Genomic DNA, 23,895 nt, shown 5'->3' with positions numbered 1-23,895 from the left:
CATTAGAAACTGGTGAGAGTGGTTTCAGTGGAGTGCTAGGGGTGGAGACTGAATTGGGAAGGTCTGGGACAGAATTGAAGGGTGAGGAACTTCAGAAAGTGATTATCGACAGCATATTCAGTGATCTTAGTGACTAAAAGGGAGATGGGGCAAGTGGGGGTCATTGGTGGGTTTTTGTAAGTTGGGACAAAGTAAAGCATGTTTGTAGTGTGAGGGGAAAGAGCTAGAGAGAGTGAGAAGTTAGATAGAAGAGTAAGAATGGAGACAAGAATGGGCCCAGGGCCACTGGGACAAGTAAAGAGGTTAGAGGAGGAAAGCAGACAAGAAACGTTTTAGCTTTGAGATTTTGTCCCAGGGAGTTAGAGGGCTATGTGAATCCCACTACAATAGTAAATCTGGTGGAATTGTCTGGTTTTGACTTGTCTGTATGAAGGAGGCTCTTGTGGTTAGAGCATGGACCTATAACCTGGAGTGCTGGGTTCCAGACCAGAGTCTGCAAGTCACTGCACAACCATGGGAAAGTCATTTTCCCTGTCTGAAAAAAAGGGTAAAAATATATCAAAGATTTGTTGAGAGCTTATTTTGTAAAGCATTTTCAGATCCTCAGATGAATGATGCTATATTGTGAAAGTAGTGTTATTAAAATGAAATTTGAGCTGTTTTGCAGTTTGGAATTTTACTCTGTTTTGCACATTTCTTAAACTTGTCATTATTTTACAATTATCCTTCATTGTGCCTTTGGAGAGAGAGAAGATGTGATTTTGCAGATGCATGCGGCATTCCTATATGATTTCTAAATGACTGGCTGTGAAATGTGGCAGAGATTTCAGAAGAAAATTACTTTATTTTATTTTATTTTAATTTTTTTTATGTGAGAGGGTGAGGATGCTGGAGTGGCTTATTCTAGGGTGATTGTTACCTCGCCGAGCGTGATGTGTTTGTGCTTGCTTAGAGACAGCCATTTCCTTTGGAACATGAGTTCAACTGGACAGAGCGTTAAAATCCTGCAGTGGGGAGAAATGATTTCTGAGAGTTTGATTTTGTTCATGTTTGGCTGAAACTGTCTGAAACTGTTGCTGCTGTGGACACAATCAAAGTTTTCAAGCAATTCATTGTATGTGACTGTGTGCTTTCTTTGTGAACCGTTGGTTCTCAAACTTTGAAATAGAGCATAGCTTGTAGCTGGTTTTTCTGTTATCATTTTAAGAGCTCCTACCGTGTAATATACGGATATGATTCAGAAAACAGATAGGACACAGATCTGTTTCGTACCAAGGAGGGATTTTGCATGTGTTGGGGTTTTTTGACAGTTACTTTTCTGATGCTAACTCTACTTTTCAACATGATTGGTGCGGTCAGTTGTTGGCTGCGTACATATTTATTCAGTGTGCTGTCCCAGCTCTGCTCAGATAATGGAGATAGCAGACCTTAATTAAACTGCCTAATAAATTTACAGACTTGTTTTTTTAGCAAAGGCACCTGGCTAGGTTTATTGTTGACGAAGCACAGTAACAGCATCTGGCAGACTACAAAGATATGTAGGCTCGTGACAGTGGACACAGCTTACGTAGTGGTGGGACTTTCCACTGCTCCCTATGCTGGCCAAAGATACTCCCTTTGAGATACATTTTTATACCCCAATAGAAACAAGTTAGTACTGCCCCTTTGATATAGTTAGTTACTGCTCCCTGACATGGCTAGTTATTACCCATTATTTTGTACATGTTGGTTTAATTAAAACATCTTTATTATATATTGTCATTTTAACCTTATCTTTTAAAAGGGATCAGTGTGTTCCTGTTATCCATGGGAAATGTTTTTGTACCATCCTTAATATCAAAATGCTCTGGTACCTTAGTATTGGGATGTGTTTGCATAAGTACTCTGTAACTAGCATTTCTTAGGAATGTGTATTTCTGCAATATCAGCCCTGTTCTTGCCAAATTCTATAAGGAGGTCCTGTCTCAGACCAGGCCTCTAATACAAGGGCTTATATCTCAGTCTCTCTTCCTACTACATTTCTGATCCTAGATGAAACCTGAGCTGCCTGATCCAACACAGCCTTAGTTGGACAGCTACCATTTACATATTTGAGTAGCCCCATTGACTTTGGTGGTCTACGCGCATGAGTGAGAACTACTCATGTGACTGAGAGGATGCAGGGTATAGCACTCATTCCTAGACAGTATTAAAACTTTCCTTCAGCTTATTTGCCCCTTTTTGTAGTGCACACTGCTGAAAAGTCAAAGAAGGGCACACAAAGATATGTCTACAAAAATGCATGTTCATTCATTGCACCCATTGACACATGCAAATAAAATAATACTTGAGCATATAAATTATCTGTTAATTATATCACTACTGAATGCCTTAAAAACTCATTAGCGAGACAAAGTGGGTGATGTAATATTTTTTTGGACCAACTTCTGTTGGGGAGAGATACAAGCTTTGGAGCCACACAAAGCTCTCCTTCAGGTCTAGGAAAGGTGCTCTCAGCATCACAGTAAAATGCAAGGCGGGGCATACTGCTTGGCATAAGTAATTAGCACATATTCAAAAGGTCCGTTAACACCTCTGTAGTCATAGGACAAAAAGAGGGGGTCGGTGGGTTATAGATTATTGTCAGAAGAAGTGGGCTGTAGCCCACGAAAGCTTATGCTCAAATAGATTTGTTAGTCTGTAAGGTGCTACAAGTACTCCTTTTCTTTTTGCGGATACAGACTAACACGGCTTCTACTCTGAAATCCAGTATGTTAGTTCAGTTCATGCTTTTTAGTGTCCAGTAATGAAATTAAGTTCCCAGGCTCATCTTTTGAAAGTGTTGTGCAGGTTTCCTTTGAGGCTGAGGACTAATAGGTCAGATATAGTGTGATTGCTTTGTGAATTGCATTCACGCTCTGGTGATGGGGTTGATTGGTTTTGAACAGGATGTGCCATAACTCAAGTGAGTGCCCTAACCACTGGGCTATGGGATATTCTGATGTGAAGCTCCCTCAATCTCTTCTGTTAAAGCTGTTGCACTTTGGATAAGTAATTTGAGTCATTGGAAAAAGGCGGCTGGATCTCGGCTCTCCCCATCTTGGGTGGGTGCTCTAACCACCAGGCTACAGAGTCATTCTCATGCTTGTGTGCGTGCGTGTGCGCTCTCTCACTCTGAGTCATTCCTCCCACCCCACACTTCTTGCTAAAACAGCATAAGGCCAGTAAGTCTAAAGAGGATTCCTGGATCTGAATCACAAGATAATATAGACACCTTGCTGCAGCCCACGTTTAGGTATCTATATCTGTGTGTCTTAGTGCACACCCCTCTAGATTACATCTTCTACTGGCTAGCTTAGACTGCTCCCCGCCTAGCATGCTAGCTTTTGTTAATTGCATTCTAAGGTGCTTATCTCTCCCTGTTCGTTGTACAGGAGCTTAGGTGCCTGACTCAGACGTTGTGTATTGCAGTTATTTTACCAAATGCCTAAAAGTTAGGCAGTGTGACGCAGTAGTGTCACAATGCCTAATTCTTTTTGTGCATCCCATTCCTGGTTCCTTTCAGCATTGATAGCCTCTCTCATAATTCTGTTGACCTGTGGTGTCTTGTTATTCGTCATATATGTTGCTGTGAAGAAAACAAACACACCTTTCTCCAATTTGTCCACATCTTTCCCAAAGTGTGATGCCCAGAACTGGGCACGATACTCCAGAGGAGGTCTCATCAGTGCTAAGTAGAGTGGAAGAATTAATTCTCGTATTTTGCTTACCATCCCAGAATGATGTTTGCTTTTTTAGCAACAGTATTCCATTATTAACTCTTATTTAGTTTGTGATTTGCTATAAACCCCAGATCCTTTTCTGCAATATTCCTTCCTAGGCAATCATTTCCCATTTTGTATACGTGCAATTGATTATTCCTTCCTAAGTGTAGTACTTTGCATTTGTCCTTATTGAATTTCATCCTGTTTATTTCAGATCATTTCTCCAGTTTGTCAAGATCATATTGAATTCTAATACTGTCCTTCAGAGGGCTTGCTATCTCCCTCAGCTTGATATTGTCTGCAAACTTTATAAGTGTACTCCCTATTCCATTGTCCAAATAATTTATGAAGATATTGTATAGAATTGGATCCAGGACTGATTCTTGCGGGACCTCACCCAATATACCCTTCCAGCTTGACTCTGAACCATTGATAACTACTCTCTGAGTATGGTTTTCCAACCAGTTGTGCTCCCACCTTATCATAGGTTCATCTAGGCTATATTTCTCTAGCTTACTTACGAGAAGGTCATGTGATACAGTCTCAGAAGCCTCACTAAAGTCAAGATATATCACATCTACTGCTCCCCACATCCACAAGACTTGTTACCTTGTCAAATAAGGATATTAGGTTGGTGGGACATGATTTGTTCTTGACAAATCCATGCTGACTGTTACTATTATTGTTGTGCATTTGGTTGACGTGAAAGGTTTGCAGCTCTCTGTGTCTCCAGTGATTTCTTCCTAAAACTGTTGCCCCCAAGGATATAACAGTTATCACCTTATTATCTTCTAGATGCTTACAGGTGGACTGATTATTTGCTCATTATGTTCCCGGTACTGAAGTTAAGATGACTGGTCTATAATTCCCTGGGTTGTCCTTGTTCCCTTTGTATATATAGGTCCTATATTTGACCTTTTCCAGTCCTCTGGGATCTCATCCATCCTCCACAAATTCTCAAAGATAATCATTAATGGCTCAGAGATCTCTTCAGTCTGTTCCTTAGGTATTCTAGGATTTATTTAATCAGACCTGCATGCATGCTCACAAAGAGGTTCCACAGATTAGGATTTCTCCATCATTAACCCTTCAGTCTTTTTTCTGGTCCCTTTCTTGGTCCCAACTTTGTGCCATTTCTTAGGCTGTTCCCTGTGCTTGGTAGAGGCTCACATATCTTTGTTTTCCAACCACCTCATCTCTTCTGTCAACGCCCTCTGTAAAATCCACTTGATCCGTGAAGTTTTCCTGCATTGGTCCACTATTTGGTCTGCATATTTTTAAAAATATCCATGCTGGATTCTTACTCACTGCTGATCTGACCTGTCACTGCTTCTCCAGCTTCCAGCACGAGAGTTTGAGAATATCATTATAGAGGATTATCGGAAGTAGAATTGCAGGAGGTAATTTTATTTCTTTAAAGAAATTGAGCCAGATCCTCAGCTGGTGTAAATCAGCTTGCATCCATCGCCTTCACTGATCGCAGTGGAGCTGTGCTGATCTACGCCATCTGCGGATTTGGTCCATCATCACTGTGTAATCCTCGCTCTTGAATTGTAAGCTGGAGAGCCAGCAAAAGGCTAGGTGACCAAGGAGTAAGAATCCTAAGAAGCAGAGGTAAGTAATTAGTTGCATCCAAGTTAGATTCTAAGCTTTTTCGAAGCAGAAATTGTCATCAACTTTGTTTTGTAAAGTGCTTATGCGTGGTTACTACACCGTATAAATAATAATTCCTTAGTGACCAGGAGGAAACTCAGGGGCTACTTTATAGAGTTAACAGGTTGTTTATGTGGTATGTATATACAGTCACTGGATTATTGTCCTTTTTCACATCCTTTTAGTTGAGGTGAGAAGAGTAGGCAATGTTCGGACCCATACCTGTGTGACAGGTTGGACCCCTTGGGAAGCCACCTGAAGTGCTGAAGATACCACTGAGTCTACCTGTTCTGCCAGCATGGGCCCTCTTTACTCTCTTAAAACCTCCTCTAACACACACACAGGCAGGGCCACCCAGGTGCAGATCAGCTCTGGGAAGACTCAGCAGAAGGGACTTGCTCCAGCACTCAGATGTCCACCTCCCTTGGAGTACAGACGCAAAGGTATATTATGAAATTCGCCTCTTCCCTCAATGTGGAAGGGAGATGTGCACACTTCTTGCCCACCCTCCAGTTAGAAATTGCATAAACTGGGTTATATTGTAAACCAGAAATACATTTATTAACTATAATAGGTGCATTTTAAGTAGTTAAGGAGGAAGCAGACAGAACAAGGCAGATTACTAAGAAAATAAAATGGAGCACACAAACTAAACTTAATACACTAAAGAAACTGGTTATATGGAAAGCCTCACCCTAAATTTGGTTTTAATAATCTTCTTCATAGGCCAGATATCGTTCTAGCCTGGGCCCAGTTCTTTCCCTCAGTTCAGTCTTAGTTGTTTCCAGAAGTCATCTTTGGTGGTGTAGCAGGGGAACACTGACGACCTGGATTACCTCACTCCTACCCTTACATAGGATTTACATAAGGCAGGAGTTCCTTTGTTTCCTAGTTTGACCTCCCTCCTCCCCTCCCCTCACCCCAGCTTCTCATGGAAAAGTACAGAATTCAAGATGGGTTCCAATATCAGGTGACATGGTTACATACCTCTGTAGGGCCCTTGCAGCCATTCTTCACAGGCTAACTCACAGGTTCATAGGAAGACTAAGCTCTTTACAGTCCATTGGCCTTGTTGATGGGCCATCTGCCCTGCCTGGCTTTTCCATTGTTGTACCTGAAGTGTTAACAGTGAGTGTCACCCAAAGTAGCATAGTTGAACTACAGATATATAGTCAATATTCCTAATTTCAGATACAGAAATGATACATGCATACAAATAGGACAATCACATTCAGTAAATCATAACCTTTCCAATGATATCTCACATTAGCCATCTTGCATAAAGTATATCTCAGTTATGTCCTACTCATATCATAAGCATATTTTCATAAGGAATATGGAATGACATATCACAACCTGGTCCATACCTAGAGCCTTGTGCAGATACAAAGTTTGTGTCTGCATCCAAACCTCAAAAATGGTCTGCGGATGCAGATATCCATGGATATAAAGAGGATATCCACAGATTTTCATGGCTCTATTTATACCCTTCTGAGATCCAATTTGGCGATATTTCAGCTATCATGAATGGTGAAATTCTTGCAAGGTGAGCTGTTCTTGTGAGATTTCCACCATTTCATTCTGAAACTTTGCAAGAACAGTGACCACATTCAAATTAGATGCAGAATCAAAAAACTATCCACAATATAGGAATAGACGGGGGATTAGAATCTGGACCTTCTGGAAATTTAAAGGGAGTGGAAATTGAAGTTTCAGTTTCAGGTCACCTCTGCTTCCTACAGCTTGGAAATGAAACTTCTTTCTCTACTCATTTTCCCTCTTTTGGCTGCATACAAATGAAATCATTGTGTTCTGTTTTTCCCTGTGTACCTCTTTGGCTGTGCACCATCATCAACAATGTTGTGAGCCAGCCAGGGTGGGCATAATTCTCTGAGAACAATTGGCTAGTGTATAGGTGACTCTTTTGTCCTTTTTGAGGCAAGAAGAGTGTACAAAAGTGTTTTGGAGCCGCTAGTATACTTTGATCTTCCTTCAAACACACCTCTTATATCAGTTCTGGACTTCTTTTGAATGGACACAACCAGTCATGTCAAATTGAGGTTGAGAGTGGGAGTTCAGGTGGGCAAGTGTCCATTAGAGATGGCATTGAACCTACTCAACAAATTTCACTTGTAAACTAAGGCAGATTGGGACCAGATCTTGTTATGGGGAACACCATACAGGGCCATAGATTGATATGAATATCTTGTGATGTGTGGCTTAAAAAAACAACAGCAGCACACTACACACACACACACACACACCACTGCTGCATAAGTCCTTTCATAACAGATTTCTTCTCTCGTTGTACAAACAAAAACACAAGCAGCTTAACCTCTTTGAATTCTAACCTACTTAAAGGAATCATCTCTCAGCCTGCAGAGGCACTTGTACAAGATAGTCTTGTCTTTCTAGGCAATGATGCAGAAAATAAGTTATTTAAATAGACAAACTTGAGGCACCGCCTTCACATGGAGCTGGAAGATACCACAGTAACATCTGTTCGTAGCTCAGGGCATTACAGGTAATCAGTAATAGACACAATCAATCTGATTTTTTCTGAATGAAGTATTTTGTTAACTGCTGTACAGAGTTGAAGGATGAAGAGAGATTGAGAACCCCGCACTGCCAAAACAAGGACACCTGAATTGTCAAAAGTTACTCCTGGTTCTTATAAACACCTCCAAATTACAATGCTTCTCTGAACCTTATCTACATAGACTTGGACAAAGACCCTGGCCTTCAGTTTGGTTTGGATGTGTTCAAACCCTTTTAGTTTGGCAAATGTGTGAAGCTACCAAACTTGTCTGCATGACTCAGTTAAATACCCGTATTTGAAGTTGAATAACCATACCAAACTAGCTTGAGTTTTCTTCTATAGGGAAAAAATGAATGGTGGGCTTACATGTGTCAATTTAACTCCACAGTCACCCTGGACCAGCTAACATGTTTTTAAATAGGACTGTCTTTGCCTACTCTAGATACTAAGGGCTTGTCTATATAAACATTTAGTTTGCGGTAAGTTGGGGTGTGACTATAACCTACAGTTGCCTGCTGCATACACACTGCCCATGTGGATCCTGCTCACACACATAAACACTTAGTTAATGCACTTTTATCTCATCCTCTTTGAAACCAGAGTAGATCTTTGTCTTTGTCTACACAAGTACTTAAAAACATACTCATTTAAGCCCACTCATTTTCCCAATGTTGACAGACATCTAGTTTGTCCGAACTTCAGAATACAGAACGCCAACATCTGATGCTTTCCCAATATTCTATAGAAGATAGTTTGTTCACTTGTGATGTTAGTTGAATATTGCCTAACATAAAAAGTATAATAAAATAATATGGCTGGTTACTAAATGCTTCTTGAAGCCAGAAAGACTTTGGTGTAACTTTTTATTGTGCAGGTACTTTTTCACTGTTTTGGGCCCCTTAATAGTTTGGATGTTGGCCAGTTCTTATTTTATCTTAATAGTTTTAACTCCTCCAAAATTGTGACTTACATTTCCCTAGAGAGTCAAGAATGTGATGCTCTTCAGTGTTACATGTTTGTGAGGACAGAGCCTCTAGTGACCCCTGGAAGTGTGAGACTGAATAAATAGGATCAGACAGCCTGTCGCTGTCTGCTGTAAATAAATTCCTCAAAGACTTCTTGCGGCAAAATGAAGGTGGGAGGGGGGTTATAAATCTGGAATTAGTTCCTTTTAAGAAAATTAGCTCTTTATTCTGGATTAAGGTTGAAATCTGAAACTAATTAATTAAAACCCAACCGCCTGTTACAATGTGACAAAGACTTGGGTCATGGGAAGGAGCTGCTCAATGGGTATTTGTACATTCAGTGGTGAAACACCCACCTCCCCTTCTGTATCGATGTTTAAGAAAGACATTCTGTGTCTATTATAGGTGAGGCTGGTAGCAGTGCCTATTATTAAGATTGCCTGAAACTTCCCATTATAAGACCCTGTTTCCAGTTGCTTATAACTTTGCCAAACTTTAACCATGTGGCTGAAATTTTCCATGTCAGCTGTCTGCCTCAGGCTGAATTTTTTGGGAAAATTTAAGACAAAATGGTACAGCCATTTCAAGGATTATAGGGGGAAAATATGTTGTTTTGCCAATGTTAAATTATGGTGACCCTTTTTTTGAAAATGTCTAGCATCCCTATGCTTGACCTCCCCTTGAAAATCCACACAAATTTGGCCAAGTTATAATTCCTTGGAAAATCATTTTACCCATGCTTAGCAGAGATTTTCTAGGGCTTTGCAGTTTAAAAATTCCATCCACACTGAGCATGCTCCAGTCTGGATGAGCAGAACTGTCCTTTCAATTACTGCTCTGAGCTACTGCACCAGAACTGAAAGCAGTGCTGCTATCTCTCCTGAGCTCTAAATGCCCCTGCCCCCCATGCTTAACTCAGGCAGCATGGAAGAGAAATTTCTCTGATTTGAATGCAGATGGTGTAATAACCTTAGTCCCAGATTTGGACCTTAGCGTCCAAAATATGGGGGTTAGCATGAAAACCTCCAAGCTTAGTTACCAGCTTGGACCTGGTACCTGCTGCCACCACCCAAAAAATTAGAGTGTTTTGGGGCACTCTGGTCCCTCTGAAAAACCTTCCCTGGGGACCCCAAGACCCAAATCCCTTGAGTCTCACAACCAAGGGAAATAATCCTTTTTCCCTTCCCCCCTCCAGGTGCTCCTGGAGAGATACACAGACACAAGCTCTGTGAAACTACACAGAGGGACTCCCCCTCTCCGTTCCCAATCCTGGAAACAAAAAGTACTTTCCTATTTCCCCAGAGGGAATGCAAAATCAGGCTAGCGATCCAACACACAAATCTCCCCTTGATTTCTTCCTCCCACCAATTCCCTGGTGAGTACAGACTCAATTTCCCTGAAGTAAAGAAAAACTCCAACAGGTCTTAAAAGAAAGCTTTATATAAAAAGAAAGAAAAATAAGTACAAATGTTCTCTCTGTATTAAGATGATACAACACAGGGTCAATTGCTTAAAAGAATATTGAATAAACAGCCTTATTCAAAAAGAATACAAATCAAAGCACTCCAGCACTTATATTCATGCAAATACCAAAGAAAAGAAACCATAGAACTTACTATCTGATCTCTTTGTCCTTACACTTAGAAACAGAAGACTAGAAAAAAGAAACTACTTCTCCAAAGCTCAGAGAAAGCAGGCAGGCAGAAAACAAAAGACCTTAGACACTCAATTCCCTCCACCCAAAGTTGAAAAAATCCGGTTTCCTGATTGGTCCTCTGGTCAGGTGCTTCAGGTGAAAGAGACATTAACCCTTAGCTATCTGTTTATGACAGATGGGACAGGAGATGGACCACTCAGGGTGGGGAATAGATTGAAACAAGAAGCCGGGACGCGGGTTGGGAGGGGGAGAAGACTGGGAATGCTAGCTGCCACTAGGAGGAAAATGGACTGGGAATTGGGGTGGAAGAGATTGGGAGTGGCTGGCCAAGAAGGCTGAGACTAGGAGCAAGAGACAGGAAGCACCATTCTCTCTCTCTCTCTGTGTGTGTGATATTACCTATATAGAGATGGTAAATATGGCTATATCTAGTCCCTAAGAAACACAGACTATGGGATATGCTCTGTTTTAGCTGTCTGACTTTCACTATCAAATGAAAGTTAGGCCAGTCAAACAGCATAACTAAAAGTCTGACCTGACTCCTTCCACCTCCATCTCTGGAGCCAGATGTTCTGCAGTAGGAAGCAGGGATTTAGCATTGCAAAAAGCCCCAAAACCCAGTTCAAGTTAGTCACCATGTTTCAATGACTGGATTTAGGTAGTTAAGAGGTCAGCTGTACTGGATGTTTAAAAGAAAATCCTTGACTGCATTAGATTGGGCTTTACAGAAAATAATTGTGGTTACATCCTCAGTAGGTAAGAAGAAGAGACGGAGCAAATGACATATGGAGAAACTTCTGCACATGAATAGAAACAAAAGGCACCTCCTTGGATTCCAATGCTTTTTTGTAATCTTTAAGTTTTAATCTTTAAGGGGAACTTTAATTTATTCTCCACCTTTCCTTAACCCTGGCTTTTAGAGAGTCACTATGATGATATTAAAAGAAAAGAGAGTTTGGGAGTCCTAGAGATGTGTGGAACGTAGCCAGCCCCAAGCATGCAAAAATAATTATTCAAGCCCTCAAAAATCATTAGGTGGGCTTAAAACTAATGGGCCTTTTAAAAGAAAAATTCTGCCTTCTGGTTTGTCCCACAACCTTCAGGGCTGGAAACTTCTATTTTCTTTTAATGAAAGATGCAATTCTCATGAAATCACACAACTTCAGAAGCTGGGACTTCAAGAAAAACACAAAATATTGCAAGAATCACAATTAAAATCACTAGAGTTGGCAACACTGTGAAAATCACTGTGCACTTCAGTTTTTGGAATATTGCTTTTGGCTTTCATCTGCATGGGTTCTCATTTCCCAGATCTCTCCACATAAGAACATAATGGTCATACTGGCTCAGACTAATGATCCATCTTGCCCAGTATCCTGTCTCTGACAATGGCCCAGAGCTTCAAGGGGAGTTTACAGAACAGGGCAATTATGGAATGATCCATCTCTGTCTTCCCCTCCTGGCTTCTGGCAGTCAGAGGTTTGGAGTTGCCCGGAGCAGGGGTTGTATCTCTAACAATCTTGGTGAAGCCAGTTCTACTTTTATCCATCACAACATCTCACGGCAACACGTTCCACAGGTTAGTTGTGCGTTATATGAAAAAGTATTTCCTCTTATTTGTATTAAACCTGCTGCCTATTAATTTCATTGGGTGACCCCTGGGATTTATATTGTGCCAAAGGGTAAATAAGCCTTCTCTATTCACTTTTTCCACATTATTCATGATTTTATAGACTTCTATCATATTCCCTTTAGTAATCTCTCTTCTAAACTGAACAACCCTAATCTTTTTACTCTTTTTTTTAAATCATTCCATACCCTTGATTATCTTTGTTGCCCTCCTCTGAACTTTTTCCAGTTCACTATATCCTTTCAGAGATGGGTAGGGCCCTACCAAATTCACGGGCCATTTTGATCAATTTGATGGGCAGAGAGTTTTTAAATTGGCCAATTTCACATTTTCAGCTGTTTACATCTGAAATTTCAGTGTTCTAACCCTGGAGGTCCCAACCCAGAAGTGGATCTGATCTCACCACCACCTCGCCCCAGCTGCCATGCAAGGGAAGGACAAGTCCTGTCCTCTCCCAGTCCAGCAGGGGCTCACAGCTAGGAGCCTCCCTAGCCTGGGCACTCCCAGGAGCAGGGGGATATCAGACCCACCTCCAAAAATCTCCTCCAGCTGCAGAAACCTTGGAGGCTGGAGCTTTCTGCAGCAGGGGAGGCACTGGGAGGTGGGTCTGATCTCCCCCGAGAGCGAGGGTGCAGGGGAAGGAAAAGGCCTCTCTCTCCCCAGCTCAGCTGGGACTTGCAGCTAGGAGCCCCCTGACTGGGGTGCTCATAGCAGCAAGGGGGAGATCAGATTTCATAGGGAAGGCCTTATTTCATGGGCCGTGACACATTTTTCACAATCATGAAATTGGTAGGGCCCTAGAGATGAGTCAGCCAGAACAGAACACAGTATTCAAGGTGTGGGCACACCATGGATTAATGTAGTGGTATTGTGATATTTTCAGTCCTATTTTCCTTCCCTTTCCTAATAGTTCCTACCATTCAGGTAGCATTTTTGATTGCTGCTTCCCACTGAGCTGAAGTTTTTAGAGAACTATCCACGGTCACTCCCAGAACTCTTTCTTGAATGGTAACAGCTAATTTAGATCCCTTCATTATATATGTGTAGTTGGGATTATTTTTTTCAGTGTGCATTACTTTGCATTTATCAATCTCGAATTTCATCTGACATTTTGTTGTCCAGTCACCCAGTTTTGTGAGATCTCCCATAACTCTTCATAGTCAGCTTTGGACTTAACTATCTTGAATAATTTTGTATCATCTGCAAACTTTTCTACTTTACTGTATCTTTTAAACAAAACCTTCCCTGTTATCCCATGACTGCTTAGTTTCCTCAAGAGCCCTTGCTAAGCGACCTTCTCAAATGCTTTCTAAAAATCCAAGTACACTGTATCAGCTTGGTCACCCTTATTCATATGCTTGTTGACATCCTCAAATAATTCTAATAACTTGGTGACGCATGACTTCCCATTTCGAAAGCCATGCTGACTTTTCCCCAACAAATCACGTTTGTGTCTGATAATTCTCAAGGTTCTCTTTGATGTTAGGTTCAAATGAACTCAGAATCTCATAATGAAACTCAGTGAAAATGGCTACATTGTCAAAATCATGTGGAACCCTGAATTTCATGTGATTTCCTAAATGAGGCCAGATGTGCTTAGCTATGCATTCCAGAGTCACTCGAAAGGTTTGGGAACCTTTGGGATTCTGGCCTGCATTTTAAGTTTTTAACAAGATCCATTATGAGGCAAAACATGTAGTTTTAATGTAATAATTTTGCACATCTGTAATTAGCTGTACTTCCCCTGAGGAAATCTCTTTGTAGGCAGCAAATTGTACATGAGTGAGAAAATGAAGCAGATCATATTTGCAACAAGAAAAGGAATACCAAATGCATGTGTGATGGTATGCCCAATCTCTGAGCACCAATTACTGTGACTGCATACACAAAATGGGTAATTGTGTATGCAAATGTGACAAATTAACCATGTATATGCCCAGCTACTAGGTTTCCATGTGAAGCCATGATAATTGCATGTGCAGATTAAACATACAATTGTACTTTAATGTCACATGTCTACATTTGGAAAGTCTGTGCCAGGATGGGTAGTGGCCGAAACAACAAAGGTAAAGTTGTAGAGTAAGTTGAAGTTTGTGTTCTTTCATCCCTCCTTTTCTGTTGTGACTCAGCTTGTCACCTGTGATGATCAACATTTCGTGTTTGTCAAGATGCTGTACAGTACTTTGTGTTGCAGTACATTGTGCCATATCTTGTGGCGTAACCTGTGATAAGAAGCTCTTTGCTTCCCCAGTGTTCTCCAGTGGGGAAAACCTCATGCACTATGCTATATGTGTTTGCCATAACACATTTCCTTGTGATGCAATGTATCAAAATCTTCTGAAGCCTGTCATAGAGAATTTGTAATAGGAAATCCTTAGCAATTATCCATGGTTAATTAGTGACATAGAACATTAATGAGTAACTATCTACCCACCATCCTTTTGTGCTACCTTAATCAATAAGCAATTTAGAGTTTCATGAGACTTGATTATTCAATGCTTTGTTTATTCAGACATATAGATATCGAAAAGATGCACAATATTTACTCATCTCATTCTATTTCATATAATATTTAGCTTTTATAAAATGCTTTTCATCCAAAGATCTCAAAGTACTTTACAGAGATAGGTAAGTATCTTCATCCACATTTTTCAGATGAGGAAATTGAGTCACAGAAAGATGAATTGAGTTGTCCAAGGGGACACAGCAAGTCAGCAGCAGAACTGGGAACAGAGCCCAAATCTCCTGACCCCAAATCCAGCATGCTATCCAGTGGGCCATGCTGTTTCTCAGGAAAAACTTGGGAAAAGAAGCAAGTAACTCAATAGAAGTGATGGCACTGAAATACTGTGTACTTTTCAAATAAAGAAGATTTCATATAAGTCTAATTATGGTTTTTTTTTCTTCTTCCCCCCTTTTGGACATTTTCTTCATCTGACTGCCCATCAATGTTTAGAAGAAATGCATATTCCTACTCCTATTACTTGTAAGTACCTAGCTGGAGATGACTTTTCTTGAGCATGCTCATTATAGTGGTACTGGGGGTAGGGTGGGGTGTTTATGTGGTTTTCTCCTTTTTCAGTTGGGGTTTTGTTTTGTTTTTTTACCATTTCACTGATCTTTGTTCTTCAGATAGCCTGCATTTTTATTTCTTCATTTTCATACTATTTTTTCATTGTTTCATGCATTGTACTTACACACGTCTCTTCAGAACAAGTAAGTGTGTGCACAGAAATGTCAGTTTACAATTGCAATGCTCTAAATGCAGGTGTGCAAGTGGAGAGACCTACATTGCCTCCGTTTTGATAGTTCAGTCCTCCGTATCCAGATTCTTCGAAATTCACTTCTAAGAACTGTTGGTTGGAATTGCTTTGTCTTAGGGACAAACTACTTTAAAATATAATAAATTTCCAAGGGGGCCTCCCCTTGTCTTTGTTTACATTTCCGATTTAGGGTATCAGGGTCAGACTTTAAACCAGCAAATATTTCAATCTTAGGCCAGACCTGTAACATACTGGCTTCCAGTCTAGATCATTTGATGTTTACATGGTTCAGATATTTGATCCAAGCCTGCTGCTCAGCCCCAGCGACTACAGTGCACATTGAAGTCAGTTGTTTATGCTAGTGAAAATGGTTCATGCACAGATGCCACACATCCAGGAAATGCCTGTGTGGCAGTTATTGGGTATGTCAAAGGAGTCTCACTTGCAAAAACTATTTGCCTTCTTTGACTTCAGTGAGAGTAAGTTTCTTTGATACATGATCTGAATTTGACCCTCAGGGGCTAAATTCTGCTCTTGGATATTTAGGTGTAAATCCAGAGTAAGAAAAAGGACTCTAGAGCTAATTCAGATGCACACAGGTGTAACTGAGAATAGAATTTGATCCAAAGCATTAAGAATTATGGGCATGGGGGGGCTGCTTAAAGTGGGATTGGGGCTGCTTTATCTTACAACTTCCAGCTAGTTTTAGTCTTTGCTACAGCCTCTCCTTTTCACCGGGTAAGTTACTCACTTAGCATACCTTTAGAGTATTAGAAAAGCACAGGATGCACTATTTTGCTGCTTTCACCTATTTATACCCAATTTGTGATCAACAGACACCACTGCCTATGGATTTGGCCCATGGCCTTCAATGAGATCTGTACCCTCTTACTCCAGACTACATATGACAGAAATTTGCCCATTTCATAAACTGAGTTTTACATATTCAGAAATCATATCAGGGATGTGTTCAGAAACAGGGGAAGTATCAAGCACAGCTGCTGGAACAGCCCCTTGGGCCCATGGTAGCTGGCACAACTTAGAGCAACCTCAAGGTTGCCCTAACTTGCAGCAAGGGCAGAAACAGGCATCAGGAAACTGCAAAGGTAGCTTAGTCCCTGCTCCTGCACCCTCAATTTTCAGCTCCACCAAACAGAGCTTGATGACATCTGAGGATTAAACCTCACATATTAATGTATGGTTGACAGTGTGGCACACAGGAGGTGGAGAGAAAAGTTAGGCTTCTCTCATCCACAACTCAAATCTTAGAACAGTAGGAATGGCTTGAAGCATCATAGACTATCAAGTCAGCATAGACAGCTGTATTAGGCTCCCTTTTGGGGGCTTCAGATCCCCTGAATTTCACTTTTGGTTCAAAATGAAACTTGGCCAAAACAAGGTGGTCTTGTTGTTAATCACCATCATTATTTGAACTGTGCAAAGGGCTTGGAGGATACTTTATAGAAAAAGGCAATGCTTTCTGTGCCTCAAGGCTCATACAGTTGTTAAACCTGGTTTAGAGTTCAAGTTAAAGACACGTGAATGGGTGAGTTTTGCATGGGTACCGAATAGCATCATAAATCAACCAGGGTTTGCGCAATACTGAGCCCAGCCTCTTACAAATCACAACACGTTTTGACAAATTTAGTATGAATTTCATATCTGGATCCCAAACTGACCACGTTTCACCTGTTTCAGGGTTTCATTGCCAATATTCTGTGCCGCTGTAGTGGAGTTGTGTGGGTTCCAAATAATGGTCCCACTACTGGATAACCCTAAACTCACTTCCCTGGATATAGAAGCTGTTGTACTGATAGCACCTTCCAGACTCCAGTAAACCAGAGTTAAGCCCTGGGGATCATCTTTCTTCCAGTAAAATGCTGTGGAATATCTTGGTGCCAAATATATGCACATTTCTCATGGAAATCCATAGCTCCTTTTTAAAGTGAATACAATTGTTATGATACATTTTAATTTTTCTTTTTGACAAATTATCCAAAAGCATGAAAGCAAGTCTTTGGAGGAATAGCTATGGGCTCCAGGTGGACAAGGACTGCCTGAAAGGACTGCACTTCATTTGACTGACTATTTTTCCTCTTGGACAGCTTACGAAGAAAATAGTTTAGAGAAAACAAACAACAACAATTTTTTTTTAATAAAACTGGTTCCTATTCAAGACCTTGTGTGCCAAGTTTTAACCCTGAAGCAAATTTGAATTGGATGAGTTATCACTCCTGAAAAACAGGTTTTCAAATAAATCTGCTGACAGATCCTTAAATTCAACTGCATTGACTGGGTTTCAGAAAAATACATTATTTGTGGTTTCCGTTTCTCGAATTCACCTTTTTGCTGCTTGGAATAATTCTTTTCTTTTTCTTTTAAATCATTGTTTTAACCCTTCCTCAGCTACTTGCCTGAAGTTTCTTTTCACTAAGGGCCTGAATCCACAGCCCACCTCATGCTGGGTAGTACTTCCTCACCAGTGTAGTCTCACTGAAGAACTGATACTTACTGTGAGCTTTTGCAGAATTGGGCCATAAGTGTTGCAATAGCTATTAAAGGCCAGTCTCTGGCCTTGGATTCTAACAGATCTTCTTGCAGTCAACAGCTAAAGAACCTGATTCTGCAAGGTGGCCAAATACCCTCAATTCCCATTGAAGCCAATGATAGTTGAAGGTACTCATTCCTTTTCAGGAGGAACTTTGCATGTCATGGAATAGGGTCCTAGTGAGCTGGGAGGAAAGAGTAACAATAAGGAGAGTCAGAAATGACGCATTCTTTCTTTATGCACCTGAACATTATTACTTCTTATCTGCTGAGTGCTGGCTCTGTGTTAAACTGGGCACCTTATGGTAAACTGGGATTTTTGTATGGCAACAGCTCATTGAAAGACCAGACGGAACAAGTTGAGTGGGATTCTCTGTTGTTCTAAAGGAGAGCCACCTGAGCTGGTGATTAAACAGAGGCCGCTAAGCAGGAGATCTGGGTCTGTTCCACATTCTGCTACTCTGGGTGATCTTGGAAGATTCACTTACTTTTTCTGTATCTCAATTTTCCCTTCTGTCAAATAGTTAGTTATTGCAGATGCTTTGAGATGAATGGACATAAAATAGTATTAACATGTTCTCACCTTTTCATTAGGGGAAGGGAAAGATAAAGGATTGTGAACTCCTGCCTTCTTGATGATTGAATCACTGAATACATCATTGCTACCCACGTGATCCATGCAATATTTCAAAGGAGTTACTCTGGATTTATGTCAGTATACGTTAGAAGAATTTGTCTCAAGGTTCTTATAGCATTGCTAGCTCTGTCACACTGCATATATGTAGTGTTGTTGTTTCTTTTGGTCTTGTTAAATATATAATGTACTGTTGTGCTGTTTGTTTTGAATATATACCCATAACATACCTAAGGGGTGCCATGTGGCTTAGTTAACATTGCATGCAATAGAAGCCCTACATTTTTCATTTCTTTACTTTCTACTGTTTTAGCTAAACAGTTTTAATGTTGCATTGATGTAGGTTTTGTATTTAAAACCAGGCACCTGCTTTAATCATTTATTCATCATACAGTAGTTTTCACTGCATGAACTTTTATAAAGGTTTTATTTATACTCAAACTAGTGAAAAGAATAAAGGTGTTGATTTTGTTGTGTCTTCTTTCCAGTGACTGTAGTGTAGTGTGTTACCTAGATAAGAGCTGCAGGGTGAAAGTTGATTGGCAGTGATGTCATATGAGATAGGAAGTATTTCTTGTGCTAGATGGATGCAGTTGATAATATCACCCAGATAGTGTACTATGATGTTTTCTACAGTTAAAGAGAAACTCAGCAGCAGATAAGTAGCTTTCGTTTCCTCCTGATCCAGAAGAAGTGCCAGGCACCTTCTGCTTGGGGCTGAGCACTTTAAACTCACGTTGTAATTGCATATGTAGGGTAACAACTGCAGTAATTGAGCTAGAAGTGGTTTTCATTTTTTTTTATTTCAAGTAGTGATTCCACTGAAGGCGTTAAGATACATTTTTACCAACAGTTTTGAAAATAACAGTGTTTATGTGCAGAATTTATTTCCAACTTCTGTGGGGCACGTGAAAAGAATTAAAACAACTGCATTTTTGCATGTACTTGTCTATAACACATGCTCACATTTATCTCCATGGATGCAAGGATCTACCTGCACAGGCCAAACTGCAGGATCAGAGTCTTCAGAGAGTAAACTTATTTCCCTTTAGTTTCAGGAAGACCAGGGTCATGATTATGCCATCCTAATAAGGGTAAATAAAATGTTTTCCCAGTCAACAGGTGCCCTGTTTTATTTATTGCATGTTTGTGGGATGTTGGTTTTACACCAGCATTTTGTTCTTTCCAGTATTGCTCATGCACTTGACTGTTTTATAAAGTGGATTCTGTTCTGTTTGTAAATACTTTCAGGGAGCCCAGTGACTAATGAAGTCATTAGCAAATTTGGCCAAGAATCTGATGCAGCATTTGCAAATGACTAGAGATTGTATTTTTTAAAAAGAGCTAAACCCTGAGATCCTTCTGACATAGGGCTACATTCTGCCACCCTTCCTCATGTTGAGTAGTTGAGTAACAGTTTATCGTATGAGTAAGGGAGGCAGAACTGGGCCTTCAGTTTTTGTTCAGTCTTTACTCAGGCAAATTCCCAGTAGTATTATTTCACATTTATATTGTGGTAGCACCTAAAGCAAACATTGGAATTGAGGCCCACTGTGGTAGGCACTACACTGTATGGACACTGTGCAGACACATAATAATGACAGTCCCTACTCTGGAGAATTTATGAACAAGTGGGAGTTTTACCTGAGTAAGGACTAAATGAGCTTTGAGTAATGTAGGTCCCCCAAAAGTGAGTAACTGAAGAATACTGCATATACAAGAACAACTTCTATGTATATTCCAGAGCAGGTATTATCTCTATTCTGTGTTTCTACAGCACCTTATACAATAAAGTCCTAGACTCGATTTAGGCCCTGGGTCAATACCATAATTTTTTTTTGTAAATATTTATAATTTAGTAACTGCATTTGTGTAACTACTGCAATAAATGATGTATGTCCTGCTTACAGTGTAGTGCACACAAATATCTAAGTTTAATTCACATTATGTGACCTTTTGATGTGTTGTCTATTAGATTTTGGGACTTTTAAATTTCTAATCTCCAATTTTTTACACACAGGCATTTGGGAGGTAATTTATTTTTTAGAAGGTGTGTTTTTTTTTCTGGTGGAGAGAGGGTTGAGTGTCCTGGATTTGTGTGCACAGATTGAGTAGTTAGATGTTGAGTGCAAATCATGTAAACTAGGCTTCTATTTACATGTACAAGTGCTGTTCTTATAAGAAGACTCCACCTTTAAGGTGCATAAATAATCCTCCATGCAAAATTGCAGCAAAAACTTAGAAGAGGGTTTGAGGCTTGTGGTAGGTGGTGGCCCCTTGAGACCACAGTTTGTGTTGCTTCCCTTCTCTGGTTCTTGCAGAGTCCTACCGCTGCTCAGGATATATCTGAGTCTCTCCAAACAAAACAAAAATCTTTCTCTTTCCTCGAGGTCAGGGAGGATCTAAGGAAAAAGAAGGCGCTCAGACTCCTGGGCATTCTCTTGGTCACCCCTTTGGGGCCTGTCTTATCTGTAGGCCTTTTAGTGTCCTAATCAGGGTTGGAGTCCATCTTTAGAACTCTACACCTCCTTTTTTGTAACCTCCATTCTGTGCCTGGTTTGGCAGTCTCTGGGACAGCAGAGTCCATGACTGACTCTCTGTTCACTGATCCCACCTTGCAACTAGTTGTCTTGGAAGAACAACAGTTTTTGCCTGGTTGCTACCCCTTCCTCTGGCAGGCTCTCTTTTTTTAAGTTTCTTCTCTCCAGGCAGATCAAGCCCTGCAGTTGTGTCTGGTGTGCGTTAGCTAAGAGCAGCAGAGCTTGTTAGCTTTCTCCTTAATAAGGCAAGGGCATGCCTCCTCACAAAGCTCTGCAAAACTGGAATTAGATCCCACAAACACTGATCACTGGGCATGATGCTTGACTTCAGTGGGGTTACTCATGGTAATAAGCAAAGTGTACCTCTACTTCCATGATCCGGCTTTTAAGCTGGAAATCCTGTGACAAAAATTGTCCTGTAGTATTTCAGCATTTGCACTTCTAATCCCCACCAGAAGCTCAGAACAATGGGAAAACCAAACTAACCCCACTTTTCAAATCTCAAAGTTCAATGTGAGTCTGGATCAAGACTAACAGGGAAGTTTTCGGTTTACTGTAACCAGTTGGACCGTCCCCACTGTCCATCCATTTTGTTCAGGGCAGATAATTTCATTCTGCCTGGTAGGTCCACCTTTGAGCACTATTCCTGTCTCACCTCGCATCATGTACAGTGCACACACATATGCTTTGCCCCATATTTTTTAAACAACTCCTCTCTCCTGAACCTTAAAGAGCAGCCTGATAAACTGCCTTTGTGAATTCTTGTTTTCTTCTTGGCACCTTTCCCTTGCACTTAAAAGTAAAGCAGCCATTAATTCCTTCTTATTGACACTTTGACATTTCAATCACTTCATCACATGTTGAATGTATCAGTCTTTTCCTCCAAGTATCTGTCCAGTTATTTTTTTTCCCCTTTTTCAACTGCATAATGCATGAGACAAAAAGCTTTTTCTCAATGCCTAGTGACAGACTGTGCAGTTTGATGCTGGTTACACATTCTCAACGGCCTGCTGTCCACCCATGATTGACACTAATGTGCTGATAGCATTTCATCTGGATGTTCCAGCAGTTCTGTGTATGGGAAGCTGGTCAGTGAGGAGAGCAGGCACTTTGTCACTGATAGGACCTGTCAGTGATTCAGGGAGATCATTTCAAGAGCTCTGTATTTAGAATCAGAGCATTTTCAGATAAACACTTTTACCGTTGCAAAGACATCTCGACATATTGGCAGATAAGCCACTACCCAGCTGTTGGTTCAGTTACATCCCTCACACTTTAGCTTGTGCTAAAATCATTTGATGTTTTGTAATTCTTTTATTCATTGATTTTGGAGGATAGAGCTAACACTGAAAAGGATCTTGAGAATTTGGAGAATTGAGCTATAGACAACAGAATGAAATTCAACAGAGACAAATGTAAGGTGCTACACTTTGAGAAGGAAAACCAAATGAACAAATACAGAATGGGGGATAACTGGCTTGGCGGCAGCACTGTTGAGAAGGATCTTGGAGCTGTGGTGGATTACATCCTCCACATGAGTCAACAATGCAATGCTGTCGGAGGGGGGGAATGCAATTTTGTGTTGCATTAATAGAGGGATAGCTTGTAAGTCACGGGAGGTCCTGGATAGTCCTTAGCCAGAGTACTGTGTCCAATTTTGGTCAGCATTGTATAAAAAGGATGTAGAAAATTGGAAAGGATCCAGAGGTGAATGACAAAGATTATCAAAGGGATGAAATGCCAGCCATATGAGTAAAGGCTGAAGAACTGGGTATGCTTATTTTGGAAAAGAGGAGATTAATGGAGGACATGACAGCAGTCCTCAAATATTTGAAATCCTGCCATAAAAATGGAGAAAATTGTTTTCTCTTGCCACAGAGGGCAGGAGAAGAGGCAATGAGTTCAAGCTACAGCAGAGCAGATTTAGATTAAATCTCAGGGAAAACTTCCTAACTCTAAGAACAGTGGGACAATAGAACAAATTGCATTGGGAAGTCATGGAAGCTCTTTCACTGGAGGTTTTCAAAAAGAGGCTGGGTAGCCATCTGTCTTGGATGGTTTAGACACAACAAATCCTGCATCTTGGCAGAGGGTTAGCCTAGATGGCTCTTGCAGGCCCCTCTAACCCTATATGATTCTATTGTTCTAATTGCGATAATAGTGAGGACTGACTAGGTCTATTCCTGAGCTGCTATTCTGTCCAGACACACAACCAGGGAAGGTGGTAGCAAGAAGCCCCTCGAAAGTTTAACTTCAAAATCCTCAAAAGAGAACATCTCTCTCTCCTTCCCCTCTCTTCATTTGCTTTGTGAATTTTTGTGCTCTTGATGGGTGGGGGAGGGAGCACCTGTGACCCCCTGGTACGAGCAATACACTACAATTACTAAGGAATTCTTGCCCTTGTTGACTCATCATTTTTAAGCTGTCAAATTTTGTGCAACTTCCCCACCACTGTTCTGCCAATACACTTGTATCCTAATTTGCCGCATCTTTAGCTAAACCACCTCTGTGCTTCCTACGAGGAGAGGTTGCCATTTGCTTGTTCTGCTTCTGTGACTTGAGCTACGTTGGGAACATTAAATATATACCATCCTTTCCTTTTAACTGCTCAAGCCAGTGTTTTAGGGCCCTCTGTGTTTCCTGCACGACAGTGTGGAAGTGCTTTAGATAGGGCTTCTGTCAGCATTCCTTTGGGACCCTGGTTTCCATTGTGCACAGACCGTT

At 40.8% G+C, this 23,895-nt stretch overlaps 2 protein-coding genes across 6 annotated transcripts in view; one reads left to right on the top strand and one right to left on the bottom strand.

The window, feature by feature from the left end:
* The window catches only part of LOC127030720 (uncharacterized), a 549,169-nt gene that overhangs the window by 421,854 nt on the left and 103,420 nt on the right, over positions 1-23,895 (bottom strand). The gene's annotated exons all lie outside the window — the stretch shown is intronic.
* PTPRT (protein tyrosine phosphatase receptor type T) overlaps positions 1-23,895 on the top strand; it is a 778,873-nt gene that overhangs the window by 666,512 nt on the left and 88,466 nt on the right. For 4 of the 5 annotated variants that reach the window (XM_050917256.1, XM_050917255.1, XM_050917252.1 and 1 more), the window contains exon 15: positions 15,144-15,173. The exons of the other annotated variant lie outside the window; for it this stretch is intronic. In XM_050917256.1, the coding sequence (XP_050773213.1) occupies positions 15,144-15,173 (30 nt within the window). The remainder of the gene's footprint in view (positions 1-15,143; positions 15,174-23,895) is intronic. 5 annotated transcript variants of the gene reach the window in all.

The sequence above is a fragment of the Gopherus flavomarginatus genome, chromosome 11, assembly GCF_025201925.1.
Source record: "Gopherus flavomarginatus isolate rGopFla2 chromosome 11, rGopFla2.mat.asm, whole genome shotgun sequence".
NCBI lineage: Eukaryota > Metazoa > Chordata > Testudines > Testudinidae > Gopherus > Gopherus flavomarginatus.
This window is presented reverse-complemented; position numbering and strand designations above follow the sequence as displayed.